The sequence below is a fragment of the Pararge aegeria genome, chromosome 19, assembly GCF_905163445.1.
Source record: "Pararge aegeria chromosome 19, ilParAegt1.1, whole genome shotgun sequence".
NCBI lineage: Eukaryota > Metazoa > Arthropoda > Insecta > Lepidoptera > Nymphalidae > Pararge > Pararge aegeria.
Window position 1 is genome coordinate 5,131,753 of NC_053198.1, and position 21,961 is coordinate 5,153,713.

The window sequence follows — 21,961 nt, forward strand, 5'->3', positions numbered from 1 at the left end:
AATATATGTTATGGGGAAATGTTTAGTGTTTGAAATTTAATATTATTATTATACATTTGTATGAAATACATGGTGGAGTAAAAGTTTAACTAAGCGAGTAGGTATTAAAATGATTTAGGATTATCTTCAAAAGATGTAAAAGCTTATTAAATGTTTGAAAAGTTTATTTCAATTTGATATTCGAATTATAAACATTTTTAAAGTAGATACCTATTTATTGAAAAAAAAAGATGATGAAGAATTGGAGCGCACAACACTTGTGAGATAGGATAACGTAGCGAAAGAGTATTTATTGATATTTAATACGAGTAAGTTATACAATTAATGTCTACTACAATTAGAGTTATATGACTTTTCACACACACATATATATATATATATATATATCAATATTGATAACATATTTTAATACCATACACGCAATTAGATAGGGATACGGTTCCCCATATACATTTACAAAATTTCATTCATATTCGTATATGTATACCATATATTTGCATTTATATACGATGGCTTGTACGACTATTTTACCTGAAGGTTTAAGATTGATTCACTATTTAATTTAAAAGAAAATTATTTACATATTAATATATTCTTAATTAAGTAAACAAACTGAGGGGTAGCCCCTCATTTAATTCTCTATTCATTTCAAATTAAAACTTATTGTTAAAAGGAAAAATGCACAAAAATATAACGGGTAAGTTATATGTGAACACCCTCCAAAACTTTGTAAATATATTGTTGTTTAAAACTATATCCTAGTATTTCTTATACATCGATAACATATTTCTTGTTAGTAAAAATATTTTTTATTACTTCTCATATAATAAATAGTACCTATCTAAAGTAATTTGCAATTTGTAAAATATTTAACTATGTGTAAATTCATTGAAATATTCGATATGTTTTTAATGCTTCGTAATTTCTGATGATAAAGTGTTATATAGTATATTATTATTTTATTTTGTATATTTAATCGCAACGAATAGTTGCATATAAGTAAAAATGTTTATTGAAATTGTTAGAATTTATATGTGAAATATGTATAGGTATCTTTAACGTCTAATTTGGATGACGTGAGGCATGGTTACAAATTATTATCACTACAATTGTAGTCATAGGTAATAAGAATGCCGTTTCTGTGTAATATAATAAATCTGTGGTCAATACTCTTTATATCTTCAATGACCAATGACATGTCGGAAAGACCATGTATGAAATTCATTTTTAAATAGAGGATATTTTAAATTTTAACTTTAATAAAATAGCGAGACTACTCTTCTGCTTAAATATGACGTATAAAATATATTTAATCTAATTGTTTTTTGTCGTCCAGAAAATTATTGTTACATTTATCTCCCTTTTTAGAAATTAAGCTTTAGTTAAGTACAATTTATCGATTCGTTGAACTTATCGTACATCGTACATTTCAAGAATTCGCCTCCAATTAAATTGTGTACCTGTTTGTCTAAGACTATTTCCACTTACATATACAACTATTAAATACTATTATAACATGTGTAGGTATATACTTAGATTTCATACTAGTAGCTATTTACCAAACGAATACATAAACTTATTCTCCATTCTACATATTATATATTGTCCGCAATATAGGTTCGTTCTACATCAAAAATATCGGATGTCTTTTAACGGCAAAATATTATATACTTTTATGTAATAAATTATGTGTATAACATTTCAGCTTTTATACATAACGTGAGCATTCATATATTATTATCTAACATTAAAATGGGCATGCAATTAATTCGAAACTGTTATTAAATCGATAGGCAGCCTTAGTATTTGTAATTGCAGTATCGCAATCGTAGAGTTGTGTTCGAGTAACGGAACTCTGCAACGTCAGAGTAAAGAGCCCATTAACACCATTCAAATAAAGCTTATGTTCGGTTACACTTCTACAGCTAAAGTTCTTATTGTTAAATAAAAATTATTTGTATACAATGTGCGACTTTAAATCGAGGAACTTTAAATCCATTTTACTGAGACTATCAGATGTTTCAATACTTGAAATCGATTGCGTGCTGTCAAAGTAAGGGAAACAAAACCACAGAATGAAGAAAATACAGAACCCTCATTCAGCCATTATTGCGGAGTGCATTGAGATAAATGGAAATAAATAGATATTCTTTATTTCTTCAAATGTTCTTTATTTAAATTAAATAAGTATACATACTTAAGATATTATAAAGTTTATTCAGAGTCGATCCAGTTAGAAGGCAGTTTCTGGTAGTATTGGATTATTGGGCCTGAAGAAATATACACCAAAACCGTGATAAACTTTCAAATTAGCACTATATAAAAGTTAATACAAGCATTGTGTATGGAATAATTGAATAGAAACGTAGGTAGGCATTTTGTAGGACTGTAATGTACAGCTTGCTTTCGACCGACCAATATTTTATATACGAGTATATAAATATAATGTGGAAAATACCTAAATAAGTATTCCTAAATTATGACGAATGTTGCATAAAAATAAAGATCTCATTGATCTTAGTAGATTTTTCTTACTAACGAATACAAGATATTAACTTGTTCATTAAAATACTCAACTTGATAAAAAACGTAGGTACTTTTTTTAAATGTAGTACTCAAGAAGGTTTGCTCTACTTTGATTTCAACTTTAACTATTTTATTTAATTTTTAATCCAAATGTTTACGTATTAAAATAATTTTTATGTCAGGACGCAATTTTACGTAGCACAAAAGAATTATCAAATCATTCAATTAACTTATTATACCTATATACATAATATATTATTTGTAATATATATATTTTTTTAGTTAATATTTTAAACCATTTTCTGAACTCCACTGTAGGTACATCAGCATTTGTAAAAAATTGGTCCTAACCTGTATATTAATTTAGGATCAATAATTAAATTGTATTGTGCTCTATTTAAAAACTGTTTATTGCAAATGCCATTGAAATGTTCTTGTAGTTAGCATTATTAAGAATATTGTCATCATAATCGTATTGAACCCATTTGATTGTTACTAACATGAAATAATAAAAACTTTCTCAGTAAACCACTTTATACAGTTTCCTAAAAATTGTTTTTTTTTAATCCTTTACTTAAGAATATCGTCCACGGTGACTACGCGACACGTTCAAAACGGCACACTCAGGCAAATTTAAGCAATAACGAGGCCCTAAAGCTATTATCGCAGGATTTCAGTAGGGGGTGATAACTTTGGGGACTAATTCGTGCGTGCATCTGTGTGAATGTGCTGTTACGAACGTTTTTTCGTAGTTTCCATAATGCTTCAATATACAACGTCTTTAGAGGTACGTTATGTACTGTCTCTAAATAATTTTTGAGTAAACCACTGCCGTTCTGACTGAAAGAAATCAGATACAGCCCTAACATCACGTGCGAAATTAAAATCATATTACTCCTGTCACTTTATTGAGGTAAGCGTCGCATAGCGTAGGTACTATGCCCGTGTCGGTCTTTTATCTTCAATAGGTTTGTCATAAGTAAACATTTATTTTGAATTCGTTTGTATAAAATACATATGCTTCTTTTGATTTAATATTTTTACAGGGTGATTCCTTATGAAATTTACTTATGCATCCTTCAAAATTATTTCGTTATTCGGTCGCGATTTACACGTTGTATATTTACTGTGTCTTTACGGCCAAGCATGCAAATGACGAATGCTAAGTCGAAAGCGAGCATGTGATTTTTTATGTGTTTTAAACTGAAATATTTTAATACGTGTCGAACAAGTTGTGTGAAAATTACCTTCTACAAGAAACGACTAGAATATAAGCAGTGGCGTGCACAGGGTTTTTGACCTGGGTATGCATAAAGAAGGCAGATGCCATAAAATGGAATAATCCTACGCATTAATGAGTTAAACAAACATTTTTGGGTATGCAGAGCTTTTGTGCATGTATGAAGTGCACGCCACTGAATATAAGGTGAGTCGAGGACTTATTATAAAAGTGTGTGCTCAACCTCGTCATAGGACCCACAGATACCTCGACCTTCCCAGGCTAGTTTTTCATTCACACAACAATAACATTCAGTACAGTAAAAAACGATAACTGCTTAACTATTTCGACAAAGTCACCTGACACCCCAATCCCCAATTAATTAAAACAGAAGCATCAGCTATGTATGTATGTATTAGGACACAATTTGTTTTTATGACTACAGCATCATCATCATGTCAACAAATGGATGTCCACTGCTGGACATAGGTCTTTAGTAGGAAGTTCCAAATACCACGGTATTACCAAATACTACGCTTGGGTCGAGCGGCTCTCTGCGACTAGCTTGATGTCACCCGTCCACCTCGTCGGGGTCTACCAACGCTGCGTTTACCGGTGCGAGGTCGCTACTCCAGGCTCCAGCAGCTTGTGACCTAGTCCATCAGTTCTCCGAGCTAGGGGTCCCGTCCGTTGCCACATTAGCTTTGCGACTCTTTGAGCTATGTCGGTAACTCTGGTTCTTCCACGGATTTACTCATTCCTGATTTGATCTCGAAGCGATACTCTTAGCAAAGCGACCGCTTAGTGACCCTGAGCCTTCTTATAAGGCCCATAGTTAGAGACCTCGTTTCAGCCATAGGTCAACACTGGCAACACACACGCAATGTTCGCAGACTTTGGTCTTCAAGCATTAAGGTATTTATTTTATTATAACTACATTATACATATCTATCTTCTATATAAAAGAGAAAGTGTGTGGGTATGTTCCGTATAGGCTCCGAAACGGCTGGCCCGATTTCAATGAAACTTTCAGGAAATCTCCGGATTGACCTGGCGATTAATCCTGTAAAGTTTGGTGACGATTGGAGCACTCCTATTTTTGACTGACTGTCAAACTGTCAAATACAGCTTTTATTTACTATGACGATATTCTATTGTTGGGTGTACATGGGTGTAGGTGATGATCTTCACCCGCTCGAGAAGAGAATAGAAGAGAATGAATACGGAGAGAAATAAATGATTTAATATATTATGAGACTTAAATTAAAAATTTAATGTTGTAAGTTTATTGTTTCAATAAAATAAAGCAAAATCTAGCCCGGCGAAGCGGGCTGAGTACGCTAGTATATTATATATATTATTATACCTTTTACAATTTTGCTTGCCCGTTTCAGAACATAAGTAGGTAATTAGTATAGCGTGTCAAATAAAAACTGACAAGCATCAAATTGCACGTGATTAAAATTAGACAGACATAACTCGCCGCACACGTGTTTTCAGTGGGACTCAATAAATAATTATAATAATATCTATAAGTTTGTAAGTGTGTCTGTACATATTTTACATCAACACTTAAATCAATTTTTTCTCGGAAAATTTCTGATTATTAATCTCGAGGTGGAATGTTTTAAACATTTTGGGATCATCGGGTTTTTCTGTATAGAAATACTCAGTCGTAGCATGGAGTTACGAAAATTGACAGTGCCTTGGAGAGCTCGTTTTAGCTATTGAGTTTTACTGTCTAATCTGTTCCCGGGTCATCATCATCATCATATCAACCGATTAAAGTCCACTGTTGGACATAGCTATTTTGTAGAGATTTTAAAATAACACGGTATTGCGCCGCGTAGGTCCAGTGGTTCCCCGCGACTCGCTTGATGTCATCTGTCCACCTCGTCGGGGTCTCACAATTGGGACCCGAACGTCCGTAATATTATAATAAATAGCCAATAAAAGTCCACAGCTGGATAAAAGGCCTCCCTCAACGGGAAGGTTTGATGACAGTATGGAAATAACAGTTTCCCTGACCAATTTCGGCCACGGTGGTCAATCTCAATCAATTAACGCGGGACATATTATACGGGAGCTGAAATAAAACAGGTAATGCCGCTAAACATAGCTCTGGGCTTTAATTCACTAAAATTATACCAGACAATAACAGATTAACATTGATGTCAATATTCAATATTCGAATTACAATAAACTGCTGTGAAGTTCTATCAACAGAGTCGAACTATTATTAGATATTACGAAGTAGTTTCATATCAGGAGCACAAGTGTGTGAGCAAACACAGATGAACTACATTACACCCTCACTTTGATATTACGATTGGACGGCAGTACCGACACGATCGGAAACAGCTTTTTTTTACAATCTATACTCTAAGGTTCGCGCTTCTCAGGCTATGGTGAGCGACAGGGACGCCATCATACGTTAGAACGAGGTAGCAAAATTAGAATGAACAGATTTTATTCAGATACACCGTGCGCGATGTTCCTTATGAATTCAATATTACCTACCCGCTAAGCCTATAAGATGTATTAACGTACTTGACCTTTTAATACTGGGCTATATTATAAGCCATTGTCGAGTGACTGGTGTAAACAATATATTTAGCAATACAATAGTTTAGTATTCAAGTACTGAGCTTGAATTAATTACTTACTAGAAATATCCAGTTAATTCGTTTTAATTAGTACCTATCAATCCATGTCGTTTTTACATTAAATATTAAATTACATTTTCATGAATGATTGACATGCAAATAACCATTTGGTTTTCATTCTGTGTCATTCAAGTGTAACTCGGTCAAAATGAAAGGGGATTTTAAAACTTTACTTCGGAATTTTTGTCTCGATAGCAGTGTATTGGGACTTAAATATTTCTATATATATCCGGATCCGGTCTCGAGGTATGTTTAAATCCAAAATTATTGAACAGGGAATAATTCCTAACATTTTATTGGCATTTAAATTTCCAATAAAAGTTGCGTGCTATAAAAATAAGTATTTACGATGGTCCGACGCTATTAATTATATTGGTGGTCTTTGAGTCAAAAACCCAAACTGTGATAACATCATTTTGAAAAGAAGGTCGGTTTATAATTTTTTTTTTCTGCCTTGCAATCTTATCTTATCACGTGGTAAACTCCATCATGAGTGGCCGAGCGTTTCAACAATACATATAATAATAAAAGCCTTTATTAACAATCTAAAAATTACATTTCAACTTATTTCTACATTTCCAAAGTAACAACTGTTTTGGTAGAAAATTACGTTTTATACTTAGACACCGGTTATTTGATTGTCTTGCTCTCCAGCATAGGCCTCCCCAAGCGTTCTCCACAAAGATCTATCGCTTTCAAAAAAAAAACTTTCGAATTACGTTCAAATACACTTCAACAATACATAGTACATTATAAATTTTTAGTTTTAATTATTATAAGTTTGTAAATTTTATTGTTTTAGTTTATCTATGTGTAGAGGAAGAACAGAAATTTATAATTATAAGCATATAAAATCTCAAAAAAAATTATAGATTTTCAATAAATCTATTTTCTCACATGAGGAAATACATATTTTGAAAATGTATAATTTTTTTTTTATTTAGTTTTCTTCGTCCTTTGAGAACTTAGTCCACTCCGCACTTAGCCAGCTTGGTAGACTAAATAGTGGGCCGGTACTGGGTTAAATATGATCATGATAAAAACATGTTACTTTTCTTTAAAAATCTTCTTGAAAAACATATATAATTTATAAATACAGATTTTCTTCCTCAAGATTCATGACTGATTTAGGAACTCTCTTCCATTTTTAATAAGTTTGTTATTTTATTTTTATTCTACTAAAAGTAAGCCATTGACTGCAATCTCACCTGGTGATGAGTGATGATGCAGTTATTAAACCCATACCCCAAATCGGTTACCACGCGGCATCGTACCGGACGTCTTTGTCGGTAGGGAGGTAACTAGCCGCGGCCGAAACCTCCCACGGGACAAAAAATTAAACGAAACTAATGTACCTAGTTTTCGTTGACCGCTTCCAAAACAACACTCCATTTGATCTTGAACCTTTTCAGATGCTACTGGGCTGTATCCATCGTACTCGCTTTCTTCATGTCGTGTGCACTTTCTATTCTCCTGTACAATCGGTTCGCGGAAATGCCGACGCGCATCGCAGTCGAGAACCAGTACGCGTCCATACATGACGTGCCCTACCCCGCGATCACAATATGCTCGCCCAATCAGATCACTATCTCCTCTTTGGAGCACTTTGAGAAGACTCTTGTGTAAGAATTTTTTATAATCCATACTAATATTAATGTGTATTATTTGTATTTTATAATTATATATGTATTTATATATATATTTATTTATATTTATATGTATTTATATATTTTTATTTTATATCTATGTGTATGTATGTCTATTTATTTTTGAATATAATTGCACTATCCCGCTCTCTTGCAGCTTTTCCTTCTGCCAGAGGTTGCCTGTAAGAGATTGCTTGCAGCAATAAGGCCGCCTTTTGCATGCCTACAATTCTTGTTCTTTTGCTTATTCTATATTTTATGTATATTTTGTTGTTTGTGTGCAATAAAGTATTTCCTCTTCTTCTTCTAATATTATAAATGCGAAAGTGCGTTTGTTTGTTTTTGGTTACTTTTACGCCGGAACTAAGCCATCAGTCGACTGGATTTTTGGCAAAAAGTTATATCAAAGTACGGAGAGAAATATATGCATCTTTTTATATTTTCCCAAGAAAACAAGCAGTTAAATAGATAATAGATAAATATACTACGACAATACACAAATCGCCATCTAGCCCCAAAGTAAGCATAGCTTGTGTTATGGGTACTAAAATCACTGATTAATATTTTTGTGAATAATATACATAAATACTTACAATATACATATAAAAACCCATACACTGAAAAATATTCATGTTCATCACACAAACATTTTCCAGTTGTGGACCCACGGCCTCGGACTCAGCAATGGAAATGCAATAAAAACAACATATGCACTTAATCTAAGTTTTATACTGCATTGCCTTTTTTCAGAGAAGGCAATATTACGGTTAATTTAAAAACCATTTTTCCGAGATTATTGGGATTCTATGAACTTATCCGCGACACCAAAACAGAGGAGCTTATTATCTTTCAAAACTTAATATCACTGAATCGATATAATGTAAGTGAAATTAGATTATGATTTTCCTTATTTATTCTCTATGACATTGCATTTTTTTAAGTCTATCGTGACGGTCGACGGATTGTGTAAGAAGTCTTAAATGAGATAATAAATAATCTCATCGTAGATCTTCCAATGTCATGCAGAATCAGTCGATCGCGGATTTATTCTTATTCTATTGTCATTAGATTACCGAATACTGTGCTTACTTCAAACTTGGTTTTGAATTTATAAATAAAAAACACCGCTTTCATATAATACAGGATAACACGTAGAGGCTACGAAGCTACGAGCCTCTACGCCATGATTAACTGTAATCCATAGATACTAATATTATGAATGCGAAACAGCGGTGAATGAATGAGTCTAGTGGTTAGGACTACGGCTACAGTATCTCGGGGGCCGAGTTCGAATACCACCACGCATCTCTAAATTATAGTAATGTGCGTTTTAGCAAATTAAAAATAGCTAGCTTCAACGGTGAAGAAAAACATCACGATCAACCTGAGAGTTGTGCATAAAGTCCCAGTCACCAGTTTTAGATTGTTCTTTTCGTAATTTTTATGTTTTAAAACACCCCTAATTTTTGGCAATCAAAACAATTAGATTCAGCTAGTTTCAACATTTGGCGATATGGGAATTCAATATTTATATAAAGACAAAGATGTCAGTCATCCTTTACGTCTAAATGAGATTTTTATATATTTCTTTTAACCTCCTTACGTATATATCTATCTATCTATCTATATATATAAAAGAGAAAGTGTGTGGGTATGGCTGCAAAACGGCTGGACCGATTTCAATGAAACTTTCAGGGAATCTCCGGATTGACCTGGCGGGTAATACTGTAAAGTTTGGTGACGATTGGAGCACCCCTATTTTTGAACTGTCAAACTGTCAAATACAGCTTTTATTTACTATGATGATATTGGGTGTACATGGGTGTAGATAATGATCTTCACCCGCTCGAGAAAAGAATAGAAGAGAATTAATACGGAGAGAAATAAATTATTCAATATAGTATGAGACTTAAATTAAAAATTTAATGATGTAAGTTTATTGTTTAAATTAAATAAAGCAAAATCTAGCCCGGCGAAGCGGGCTGGGTACGCTAGTTATCTATAAATTTAACATACCTTTTCAATTTATCTTATATCAAAATAACATAAGTAAGTTAGCGGTAATGGCTTGAAGTTTTTGTAAATATTTTATAGCTTATACGGTAAATTTAATAAAATATACAGATAAAATTGCGTGCGGAAAAAGGTAGTCATTAGTCTGCTAACCTTCATTGCAGCTGCGTAGAGGGTCATTCTCTCCCACGAGAGTAGCCTGTGCTGAGCAGTAGGATATATATGGTAAGGACATGGGGGTATTTACCCTAGGGCCGAAAGGGCCATGGCTGGCGGTGGCAGGCTGCGAAGGGTGGCACACGCAGAAGTTAGACTGAATATACACTTTACCTCTAAAAATGCATATTCGCGTATAGGAACCGTCTAGGATAGAGTTGAAACGTGATTCTGTTACAAGTATACATTACGCATATGACAATGTGAGATGGTGATAACAAAAAAAAAATAACAACCGGCTAAGTTTGTTGTGGGCTTCTTGTTAGACCAGGGCGCGTTTGGAAACCTCGTAGCTTTAGTTTTAAGTAGACGAATTTGCTTATCGCCATATCGCAACTCACTCCTATGTCATATTTTACAAGTAATGTACGCATCAAAAGTGCCATCTATTTGCTTATTTGAATAAAGAAATATTTGACTTTGACTTTGACATAAAAGCATGTGCAATTATGCGTGATAACATTAGTGGGGAAATAGGGATAGGTACAATAATTTCGTATATTACCTACCTACAAGGGACATAGCCGCCTGCACTTCTAGTATAGAATAAATGGTGTTTTAGTTTCTTTTTTTATGATTTTTTATTTTTTTATTTTGTTAATAATAATCCATAATGGTTGAACACTAGAACACGATAAAAAACATACTACACATACTTAGTCAATAGGTATAATTATATGAATTGTTGGATACTATTATTTTTGCTTTTATCATTTATTTATGGGGCGGCCAAACTTACAAACCAAAAATCATTACAATACGTCACTGTTTTAGGAGTTCATTAAACAAACGAAGATGTTATTCCAGGCTCCCGAAATAATGGGCATGGTCCCGCAGAGGTGCGACGACTTCCTGAAACTGTGCTATCTAAAAAGGAAGCGTTATCCCAACTGCAAGGGTCTGTTCGAGCCGATACTGACGAAACACGGGATGTGCTGCATATTTAACAGCATCTACCGTTATAATGATAAAATAAGGTAACTCCTAGCTTTAATTTTAAGTTAACGAATGCAGTTATCACCATCACTAACATTAGTGTAACATGTTAAATGTATGAACGCTTCATAAGTGCCTGTAATAAGGTCTACACGAATAAAACATTCTTGAATTTGAATTTGAATTTAAGTGCACTCGTATGAAAAAGCTTTTTTTAAATCGAATAAATATATTATTCGATTCAAACTGTCGTGAATGGCTTTCATAAACATAATTACTGTTACCAAATTATTTATCGAACTTTTGCACACTTGATACAAAAAAGAAATTATTCGAACAGGTTAGTACAGCTCCTTACTGGCTGTCATCGGACCAGGTTTCACGATAAGCTAGTTATACTAATAACCCCTTGTTAATAAAGTGGTTATCATCATCATCAAGAGCCTAACAGTCCACGAAATGGACTAAAGGCTCTCCGAACAGGAGGGTTTGCCCATAATCACTACGCGGGTTCGTGATAGTATTAGATTAGTAGCACAGTAGGGGCCTCGTAAGAATGTTAGGAGAATGACGTAATCGAATCATAAATGTTACCACCTTTAACATTGTGTATCTTAATTAGTAATTGATATATGTACGTTTAATTATATATGTTAGTTTAATTTATTAATATTATAGTTGTGGATTTATTTAGTCAGTTTAGTACATGGTATTGTATTTATTAAATAAAATATAATTTTTATTAATACATAACTATGACCTAAAATAAACTAAATAAAATCTAAAACGTCCTCGAAACCACCGCAGCGAGGCACAGTTCCCAAGATGCTGGCAGCATTGCCCCTTTGGATGGCCAAACTAATTCGTTGGCCAAGGTAACTGCCCGCTCTAGGATCACCGGTAGACTCGATAACCCTTTTCGATAATTCTTTGAAAAGGGCTCTTGCCTCCGGACCGTGGGGTCCCAAAGTCTCTACTCCAAAAGGCACAAAAATGAAGCTGCTATCCAGGTTTTCATATTTACGCCTCTTGGCCTGCTCGGCACTGGAAGCAGCCGCACCTACCATTGACGAAGTGGCCTGGATGTGTGATGCAGCTAGGGTATCAACACAAGTTGCATCCCACAGAAGTGACCTTCCAAGCCTCCAAGGTATGAGGGTCATACCATCAGGTCTCTTGCCATCGCTCCGCGCCAAACCAATAGGTTCAGTAGTAGTCAGTTTAGTAGTATTCGTTTTATTGTTGTATTTTTTTTTCGATTGATTTTTGTTAAACAAAGCATTTAAATTAAAATATTAAAATTGTTGTATAAAATATTAATTGAATGGCTACGTATTTCCGTGGAGTTACCTGGTACAAGGTGCCAACTGAAAATCAGGGCTGTATGCTCATTTTTACTGTATGCCTAGCTAGCCATGACATAGCTCTCTACAGCGAGCTTAATTATATTAATCAGAGGACTATCCATTTTGCCGGCAATCATGCGCAGGATGCCATAGATCGAAGAACCGGCCATAGCTGTAGTCTAATCTGCCGTCGATTGATATCTAATAGCTATAAATTGACGGCCGATTGGCGCAGTTTGCAGAGACCTTGCTTTCTGAGTCCAAGGCCGTGGGTTCGATACCCCCAAGTGGAAAATGTTTGTGTGGTGAGCATGAATGTTTTTCTGTGTCTGGGTGTTTATCTGTATATTATAAGTATTCATGTATATTATTCATAAAAATATTCATCAGTCATCTTAGTACCCATATCACAAGCTACGCTTACTTTGGGGCTAGATTGCGATGTGTGTATTGACGAAGTATATTTATTTATTTATTTAAAAAAATATTCATAGACTGGTGAATACAATTTGGACGTAAAATAAAACAATTTCATCGGTAAATAACGTGTAGTTTCAGAAACGAAAAAGTGCCAGATTTCGTACCGCATACAACATTCAGGGGGGGTCTCGCTGAGGCGCTGACCGTTGTCGCGGACTACAATCCTGAGAACGCATTAAGCGGTACGCTTCTCCTTGCTGGAGCAGTTCGGGTACGGAGAGAGAATAACATACTATACTACTATAACATATATATTATATAATAAAACTATTAATTAAAGATTGATATTCCAAAAATATTTTGGGATACCTGTCTCAATTTTTTTTTTAATTCTGTGGTGAAGGAATATATAAAACGGATTTAAATGCAATGTATTATATATAGAGCTATTAAAATACCTGCTGTGAATTAAAATTAGAGATATGTTTGATCCCAAATAACTATTTCGGGATAGGTATGAAATGTTTTGTCAATGTTACATTGTCCAAACCGATTTAAAGACAGATTTGTTCAATAGACCCTATAGGTGTTGTTTTATGTATCCTTTCTAAAAAGAGATATCGTAAACTACATCCAATATTCTATTCATATTCATCAAATCGTCCTATTTGGACTATAAGAGACTATCTAACTATTAGTAAAAATATTATTCTCCAATACATAAAGGAGTGTAATTAAGATTAGAAACTTGTATGAAAGTCCTATGATTTTTTTTTTAATATAGCCACGAAAATAAGATATTAGGTGGTTAATTTATATAAAGAAAATACTAATGATAACAATAAAAAAAAAATCAATTCAAATGAGGTATAAAAGATTTTGTTGATCTTCTTATTTTTTAAGTGTACAGACTTTTAAATTTATTTAAAAGAAAAATTTAGATATTTTACTACATTGATTCAATATGTTCTATCTTGTGATGGGGCGCGCCTTGGTGAATGCACTTCGACCCTTCAGGACCTTTTGTACTCCAATTTTATATGTTACTATCGTTTACAGCGAATATTCGTATATCTATTGAGAATCAAAAGTCTTAAAGCATATAAAACAAATATAGTAAATGTACGGTTCATATGGTTGAAGATTTATTTTATTTTGCGTTTTCATATGATTAGTTAGTATAGTTGTTACTTGTTAAACTATATATTGAGGGCACACATTGACAGAAATCTACGCCGATGCGGCTTTAACGATTTCTTCAGCAACTTCGACAGCAATGGCGGCCTCAGCTTTAGTCTGTTCGTTGGCAGCAGAGTTGAATTCAGACTGAGCCTTGCTAAGAGCCTCCTGCGCCGCAGCACGGTCTAGGTTCTCTAAGGGGTGCGCCTCTTCAGCTAAAACCTGTACTGTCTTCGTTAACTGTGATTGTACCCGAGGACACAAATATTTCACACGATCCTTATTTCACAAAATAATTACATAATTTCGCTTATGTTTTGAGAAGGTATTAACAAATCTCTAAACTATATTATCTATTAGCATAACTTTAGACGAGAGTTGGCGCAGCGGGCAGCGACCCTGCTTTCTGCGTCTAAGGCCGTGGGTTCGATTCCCACAACTGGAAAAATGTTTGTGTGATGAATGTGAATGTTTTTCAGTGTCTGGGGGTTTAGCTGTGTATTATAAGTATTGGTGTTTATATTCATAAAAATATTTATCAGCTATCTTAGTACCCATAACACAAGCTACGCTTACTTTGGGGCTAGATGGCGATGTGTGTATTGTCGTAGTATACTTATTTATTACTTAATGTAGCTAAAAAGAAAATATATTTGTATAAGCGGGTCATTGCCGGATTAACCACGTAGCAAGAGTAGCAATTGCTACGGGCCCCGCGCGAAAGAGGGCCCCGCATATTTAATACCACTGATCTCTGCCACGCACACGAACACGCGCGCAAGCACACGCACACGCGCACACGCACACACACACACGCTCACGCGCACACGCACACTTATATTCCCACGCACAAAGACATCGCCTATAGTAATTTACTACACTATTAATTACACACAAAATTGTAACCTATAGATGGCAAATACGTATTGAATTTAAGATACGTTTATACGTATTTAAGATACGTATTGAGTATTGAATTGTATTTTTACCACTTTATACTTAAGAACCAATCGAGGACAAGGAAGATAAGATCGAGGACTCTTTTAAAGAATTTGCTACGGCCCCAGGCTTTCTTAATTGAAGCGGGTAGTTACACAAATAATACGAAGCAAAAACATGAGACTTAAACAAAGATCAACGTTTACTGGAAACGACTTATAGTGACATATTATTTGTCAAGTAGAATTTGGCTTATTTTATATCTCATGGTAGTTTATTATAAATTTGCACTCCTTATATTATTATTTATTAAAAGTACATACCACGTAAATCCATAGTCAAAATATCTCACTAGATTTTTTCTATCCGACTAACAATTTGACCAAAATTGTTATTAGGTAAATCGTATCCCTGCGATATTTAAAAATAAAATGTGCTTTATTCTAGATAATGTTTACGATGCCCGACGAGTTTCCCGCGGATGATGAGTCTAATTTGGTGCGCGCATATACGGAATCATTTCATTCCATTCATGCAACTTATACTTACTGCTCCGAAGAAGTCACGACTTTGCCTTATTGGAGGTAAATGAAAATTGTTTAAGTACTCTGTAACACATAAGTAAGGGTGTTATGCATCAGTCTCAATCCGTCAAAAAGTCCAAACATTCAAAAAATTGTTTATTTTTATAATTCATAAGATAGTAGTGTGTCTCATTTTTCGAGCTTGAACTTCCACTAATTCTTTTGCCTATATCATCGGTAACGGTTCGATTCCGTTTAATCATGTAGTTTAAATGAGTAGTTAATAGTATACTTGACGGCCGATTGGCGCAGTGGGCAGTGAACTGCTTTCTGAGCCCAAGGCCGTGGGTTCGATTCCCACTACTGGAAAATGTTTGTGTGATGAGCATGAATGTTTTTCAGTGTCTCGGTGTTTATATGTATTTTCTAAGTGTTTATGTATATTATTCTTAAAATTATTCATCATTCATCTTAGTACCCATAACACAAGCTACGCTTACTTTGGGGCTTAATGACGATGTGTGTATTGTCGTAGTATGATTATTTATTTATTATTTATACTTTGCCGATGTTGTGGTTATTCTTAAAAAATTACTGACAGCTAAGAACCCTAGTTTATATTATTAGAAAATAACGGTATAACAAGATAATAACGACGCTTGCAATTACGTTTATTTCACTTCCAAGCTCTTTTAGTTCTGTGCAACTAGTTTAGCTATGTTATATTGGTAATTCTGGGTGCCGGTGTCCTAGAGTCATCACTTAGATATAGGTTCTCTGATAACTATTTTAGCTATGTTATATTGGTAATTCTAGGTCTGCTGCAGGTGTCCTAGAGTCATCACTTAGATATAGGTTCTCTGATAACTATTTTAGCTATGTTATATTGGTAATTCTAGGTCTGCTGCAGGTGTCCTAGAGTCATCACTTAGATATAGGTTCTCTGATAACTATTTTAGCTATGTTATATTGGTAATTCTAGGTCTGCTGCAGGTGTCCTAGAGTCATCACTTAGATATAGGTTCTCTGATAACTATTTTAGCTATGTTATATTGGTAATTCTAGGTCTGCTGCAGGTTTCCTAGAGTCATCACTTAGATATAGGTTCTCTGATAACTATTTTAGCTATGTTATATTGGTAATTCTAGGTCTGCTGCAGGTGTCCTAGAGTCATCACTTAGATATAGGTTCTCTGATAACTATTTTAGCTATGTTATATTGGTAATTCTAGGTCTGCTGCAGGTGTCCTAGAGTCATCACTTAGATATAGGTTCTCTGATAACTATTTTAGCTATGTTATATTGGTAATTCTAGGTCTGCTGCAGGTGTCCTAGAGTCATCACTTAGATATAGGTTCTCTGATAACTATTTTCCAATCTCAGTTAGAATGGACAGGAGGAATTATTCTCGCCGGTAAAAGAACAAAATTTTATCTTTTGTCACATCTATCATTATCGACTTACTCTGTATTGTAGCACAAGTGGAAATAATATCCAAATAATATAAATAATAATAATGAATTTTGAATTTGAATATTATTATTGCAAAACTTAATTTACATTAATTTAAATAATATAATAATAATAAATTGTTATTATTATATTATCACTATATCTTAATATATATAAATCTCCTGTCACGATGTTTGTCCGCGATGGACTCCTAAACTACTAAACCGATTTTAAATTAAATTGGCACACCGTGAGCAGTCTGGTCCAACTTAAGAGATAGGATAGCTTAGATCTTTAAGTAAAGTCACAATTTTATTTTATTGCAAATTATTTGTCTAAAATTAATTGACAGTCACATGTTATATGTATATACAACTATACACATTTAAGGCTTAGCGATACTGAATACTTTAAAAACAAAATCAAACGCAGACGAAGTCGCGGGCAACAGCTAGTTATTATATAAAATACGCACACTTGTCTACACCAAAATATTATTTGCATTGATATGCGTCGTTATTTTTGATGTCAAAATGGATGTAAGTAGCTTATAGATGGTGGCATAAACTTTCTGCTTCAGGAAGTCAATGCGATCTGTAACACAGACTAAGTACTGGGACGGATGTATGTTACTCCCAGCAAAAGCCTGGCTCACAAATCGTATGACTCTAGGGCGATTATTACCCTCTCTGAAGCAGATAAGCTTAGCAATGAGAGTTCTAGCCAGTGTGATACGCCTTTCAATTCTGATCCGCCAAGCTGGAGCTTGATCCGTCCGCTGCGGAGTCGTACGTGGTTCAGGGAATTTAATACCTGCAATACGACACGCCGTAACGGCTCCGCAGAATAGAATCGAATGCGTATCACTTAGGTCCTCAGATGTTATGAGGTATTCACCTAATATCTGGTCTAGAACTCGCCATATTTCGTCTATGTATGGGCAACCGAGGCAGTTTTGGTCTTAAATGAAGAGGTTAATATTAGGCGGGGTAATAAAAGAATAAAATAAATTGTCAACCAATCTGCACTGAGGCAGCGTGGTCCGGGCATTAACCCGTTCTCATTGTGGGAGGAGACCCGTGGCCTGTATTGTCCAGTAATGGGTTGATATGATAATGAAGATGGATAAATAATAAACGGGGGTAAAATTCTCCGATTCTCTGTTGCCATGCCTTGGCAGGTAGACACGTTCATTTAACCCTTTATCAGGGGCTAGAATCGGAGGATATCATTTCCCCCATAACAAGATCCCATACGACATTACACTAATGAAGTATGCAAAATAAACATGCCTAGCAGTTTGAACATCTGTTAACTGTCTAATTTTTCTGACAGACTTTCTTTTGATATGCTAAGTTAAAAAAAAATTCCAGCCGCCAGTGCTATTTCGAGGACGAGTACTTTTTGCCGTTCTTCCACCATTTCCACAACTCGGACTGCGACCTACTGTGCTACGTGCACTCGATCGAGGACATCTGCCACTGCACAATGATGTACATGCCCAACGTCTGGCCGGGCCGAGCGTGCAACATCACCAGCATCGACTGCATTGTGAAGGCTAAGCGTAAGATATTTCTGATATATCATCATTAACCAACGCCGGGCCACTACAGGGCACGGGTCACTCATCAGAATGAGTTTTGGCCTTACACCACCCTGGCCCAGTGCATATTAGTAGACTTTATATGCAGTGGCGTGCATACAGGTAATGCACAGGATATTCAGATGGTATAAAGTAGAAAAATCCACATCTAAGGGTTATCAAAACTTAAGGGTAGGCTAGTTATATCTCGTACAATACCTACCCTTAAGGTTTTTATAAATCGTGCTGCAGATTTTCTCCATTTTTGATTTTATATCATCTGCATAATCATAAGTTGCGGAATCGCGGATGTGGGCCTAAGCGTTCCCGTGGCTCCGTCGTCAGGCGGTGAGTAGGAACACCGTGGGGTTTTAGTCAGTAAGGGTCTGACATAACCTTTGCGCCTCCCCGTGGCGCGGAGGTATCCATGAGGATTTCCCCACGAAAAAAAAAGGCTTTTGCAACCAAATAGGTTGCAAATGGTTTCTAGAATAATCTATTACGAGCAATACGATGGCCTTGGTATTACGGGTAATTACTTGCTTGCTTAAATTAAAAATGCACGTTACTCCTAAAAGGTAAAACGCGTGCCGGGTATCATACTCGATCTCTTAGCTGAATATCACCAGCTTATTAAGAGCTCTTTCTCTTTTCTCTCTAGCTTTCTGTAGCTAGAGAGAAAGACAACAGCCGCACGCAGAATAGCCGCATGTTAGATAACAAAGATAGTATATCTAATTTTTTTTATTCTTAGTGGAGATGACTAAGCAGGGTAGCGCTGGACTGTGTATCTGCCTGCGGGATTGCGTGTCGTATCGCTACCGGGTCGAGCTCTCTATCGGCAACCTTATGGCGCTACCAAACTTGGTGCAAAACCCTTAGTAAGTAACTATATGTAAGTACGTAATAACACATAAATACGCATAGATGACTTACATGGACTACTCGAGCATTCAAATTGTAATGACAAAGCAGTTGGCATTCGTGCTACACGAAACTCTAAGCAAATCTAAATTGACTCGTCTAAGGCTGCGCTCACGCAGTCAGTATTATTGACAACATAAATAATGACAATATTTGTGCCAATACTTCAATTCGCCCAGCACACAAGTCAATATTATCGACAATATACTGCATATTATCAAAAATATTGTGTGTGTATTGAATATGCAGAAAATAGCCTAATAGTTAACAGTTGTGGAAAAGGCAGCATGTTCGTTTCACAATGTTTTCAACTATTTTCTGTATTTGTCTTCTTCGCCATTGGTTGCCAGGAAGAAATCGCTATGAAGCGGTAAGGCCGCCAAATTGTATACGTTGTTTTGTTAAACTTTTCTTTTTTTATGTACTTTTTGTGGTGTGCAATAAAAGTATTTCATTCATTCATTCATTCATTCAATGTTTCCAGTTAAAAAGGTTATTTATAGACCTACATTTATTTAACTTTATTGTTATTGCAATGTATTTTGTTATTTTCTTAGTAATAAATGCTGACGGAAATCCACAAAAATATATTTAATTCGTGTTTAAACGTGGCGATTTAAAAAAAAATCACAAACAAAGAAAGCTTGACCCACCACGGTGCTCCAATGCGGTTTGGTGGGCTAGAACCTTACCTTTGTGGTAAATTATGATGCGGTCTAAGATCGTAGCTGGCTAACCTATTAGCTCTGAGACGCTTAATCGGTATCTACGCGGCATCATACAGAAACGCTTAAACGCACGAAGGCACGTCTTTTTATATATAGTAGTGACAGGCGTGCACAGAGGGTATGCAGGTGGTACAAAATGAAGAAAATCTCCAGTATGAGTTACAAAAATCGCCTTGCTATCAGGCAGGAGTCCGTGGGGATTTTATCCTCCTTGGCATGAAAAAAATAACAAAAATAGTCTCGACCAATGCCTCCCACTAAGAAGAGAGATTAGTTGGTAAAAATTATCGCCGCGCTACGAGCACACGTCTTACTTCGCTGAAAACAAGCAGCGACAGTTTTGGCAGACTTTGTGGTAAGACTGAACCTTGATAGTTTAGAGCAATGAGAGATAGATGCAATATGAGCCATTTTGAAACCAAATGTACGCTAACATGCTTATTTTATTTATAGCGCAGGTATTCAATTTAACAAGAGCACGTCCATTCTACATTTCTTCCATAATTCGGTTCTGGTGAAGCAGAAACAGGAGACTGTAATGTCGCTCATAAGTTTAGCATGTGAGTATTGCTGCGAACTAACTCAGTGTTAGTTATTACCTAAAATAGTTATATTACCTGTTCGAAAGGCAGAATCAACTGAAAAAGCCGATAAGTAACTCACCATACTCTTTTAGGAACACACCAACTATTTATCTACTTATAATTTAACATATGTAGGTACTATTTGTAAGCGGAGTAAAAAGCGAGCCCGCTACTTCCAAGCAACCTCGTCACTTCATTTGTAAGTATTATGTAATTACCTACTAAACTCGCTGTAACAAACGTGCTTAGCACATTGCAGAAACTGAGGTCAAAAGTTACCTTAAGAACTATCATAAAAGCATATTTGTGCTAAATCCCTGCAAAAATAATTTATGGATGATTTGTCAAGGTACACAACCTTTCTCAGGCGGCGCAGATGTCGCTTAAACTTACGTTACAAAATAAAAAGCGTGTCCTGAGAATTACGTATTTCTGTAATACGGCTGTTTTCGTAAATGTTTTATGTGAATAAACCTACTGTAAGCCAAATGTGGGAGAAGCCTCTTATGAATTGTATCTTTGCCAGAAAAATCCAATATGTAGGTAATTTTGAAATTTTTGATCTTAAACTACAAGACCAACGAAGCCAAGAGGTAACTACATTACTTCTCTTTTCAGCGAACCTCGGAGGCGTGTTTGGACTATGCTTGGGCTGCAGTGTAATGAGTGTGCTGGAGATATTCTACTATTTACACAGCGCTATCAGAAATAAGATACAAGATCATTTTCAGAGACTTAGGGCTAGAAAGAATAGGGTTGATTTCATACACGAGGAATGGGTTAATAAGAACAAAAGTAGGGAGAGCTACAAGAATTTCCACCGCAACAGGTTCCATAAGCAGCCTATCTTCTCGAACAGAAAACAAAGACCTATTATTATTTAGTTTTAATATTTGCCTTCTCCTTGCATTTTATTCATAACTTATGATGTTTTTCTCTCGCTAACTATATGCTTAACTATAATAAATAAATAAATGCACATCTAAAATTAACATAGATTTTTTTGAAACAGTAGGTACCTCTCATTTTTTTTTCGAAGTACGTACTTCTTGATTGTCCTAT

At 35.1% G+C, this 21,961-nt stretch overlaps 1 protein-coding gene across 1 annotated transcript; it reads left to right on the forward strand.

The window, feature by feature from the left end:
* Nucleotides 1-6,559: 6,559 nt before the first annotated feature.
* On the forward strand, nucleotides 6,560-21,783 carry LOC120632158 (sodium channel protein Nach-like). Its single transcript, XM_039901964.1, has 11 exons — nucleotides 6,560-6,657; nucleotides 7,824-8,031; nucleotides 11,094-11,263; nucleotides 13,127-13,259; nucleotides 15,554-15,690; nucleotides 16,945-17,043; nucleotides 18,455-18,645; nucleotides 19,418-19,530; nucleotides 20,618-20,670; nucleotides 20,769-20,875; nucleotides 21,518-21,783. Exons 1-11 carry the CDS (start codon nucleotides 6,560-6,562, stop codon nucleotides 21,781-21,783), a joined length of 1,575 nt encoding a protein of 524 aa, XP_039757898.1.
* The last annotated feature ends 178 nt before the right edge of the window (nucleotides 21,784-21,961 follow it).

Excerpts from the sequence above, each read along its gene's own strand:
- LOC120632158 (XM_039901964.1), top strand. The coding sequence starts at position 6,560 with ATGAAAGGGGATTTTAAAACTTTACTTCGGAATTTTTGTCTCGATAGC. Across the intron at positions 6,658-7,823 it reads TATCCGGATCCGGTCTCGAG|ATGCTACTGGGCTGTATCCA; the intron begins GTATGTTTAAAT and ends GAACCTTTTCAG. Across the intron at positions 15,691-16,944 it reads ACGACTTTGCCTTATTGGAG|GTCTGCTGCAGGTGTCCTAG; the intron begins GTAAATGAAAAT and ends TGGTAATTCTAG.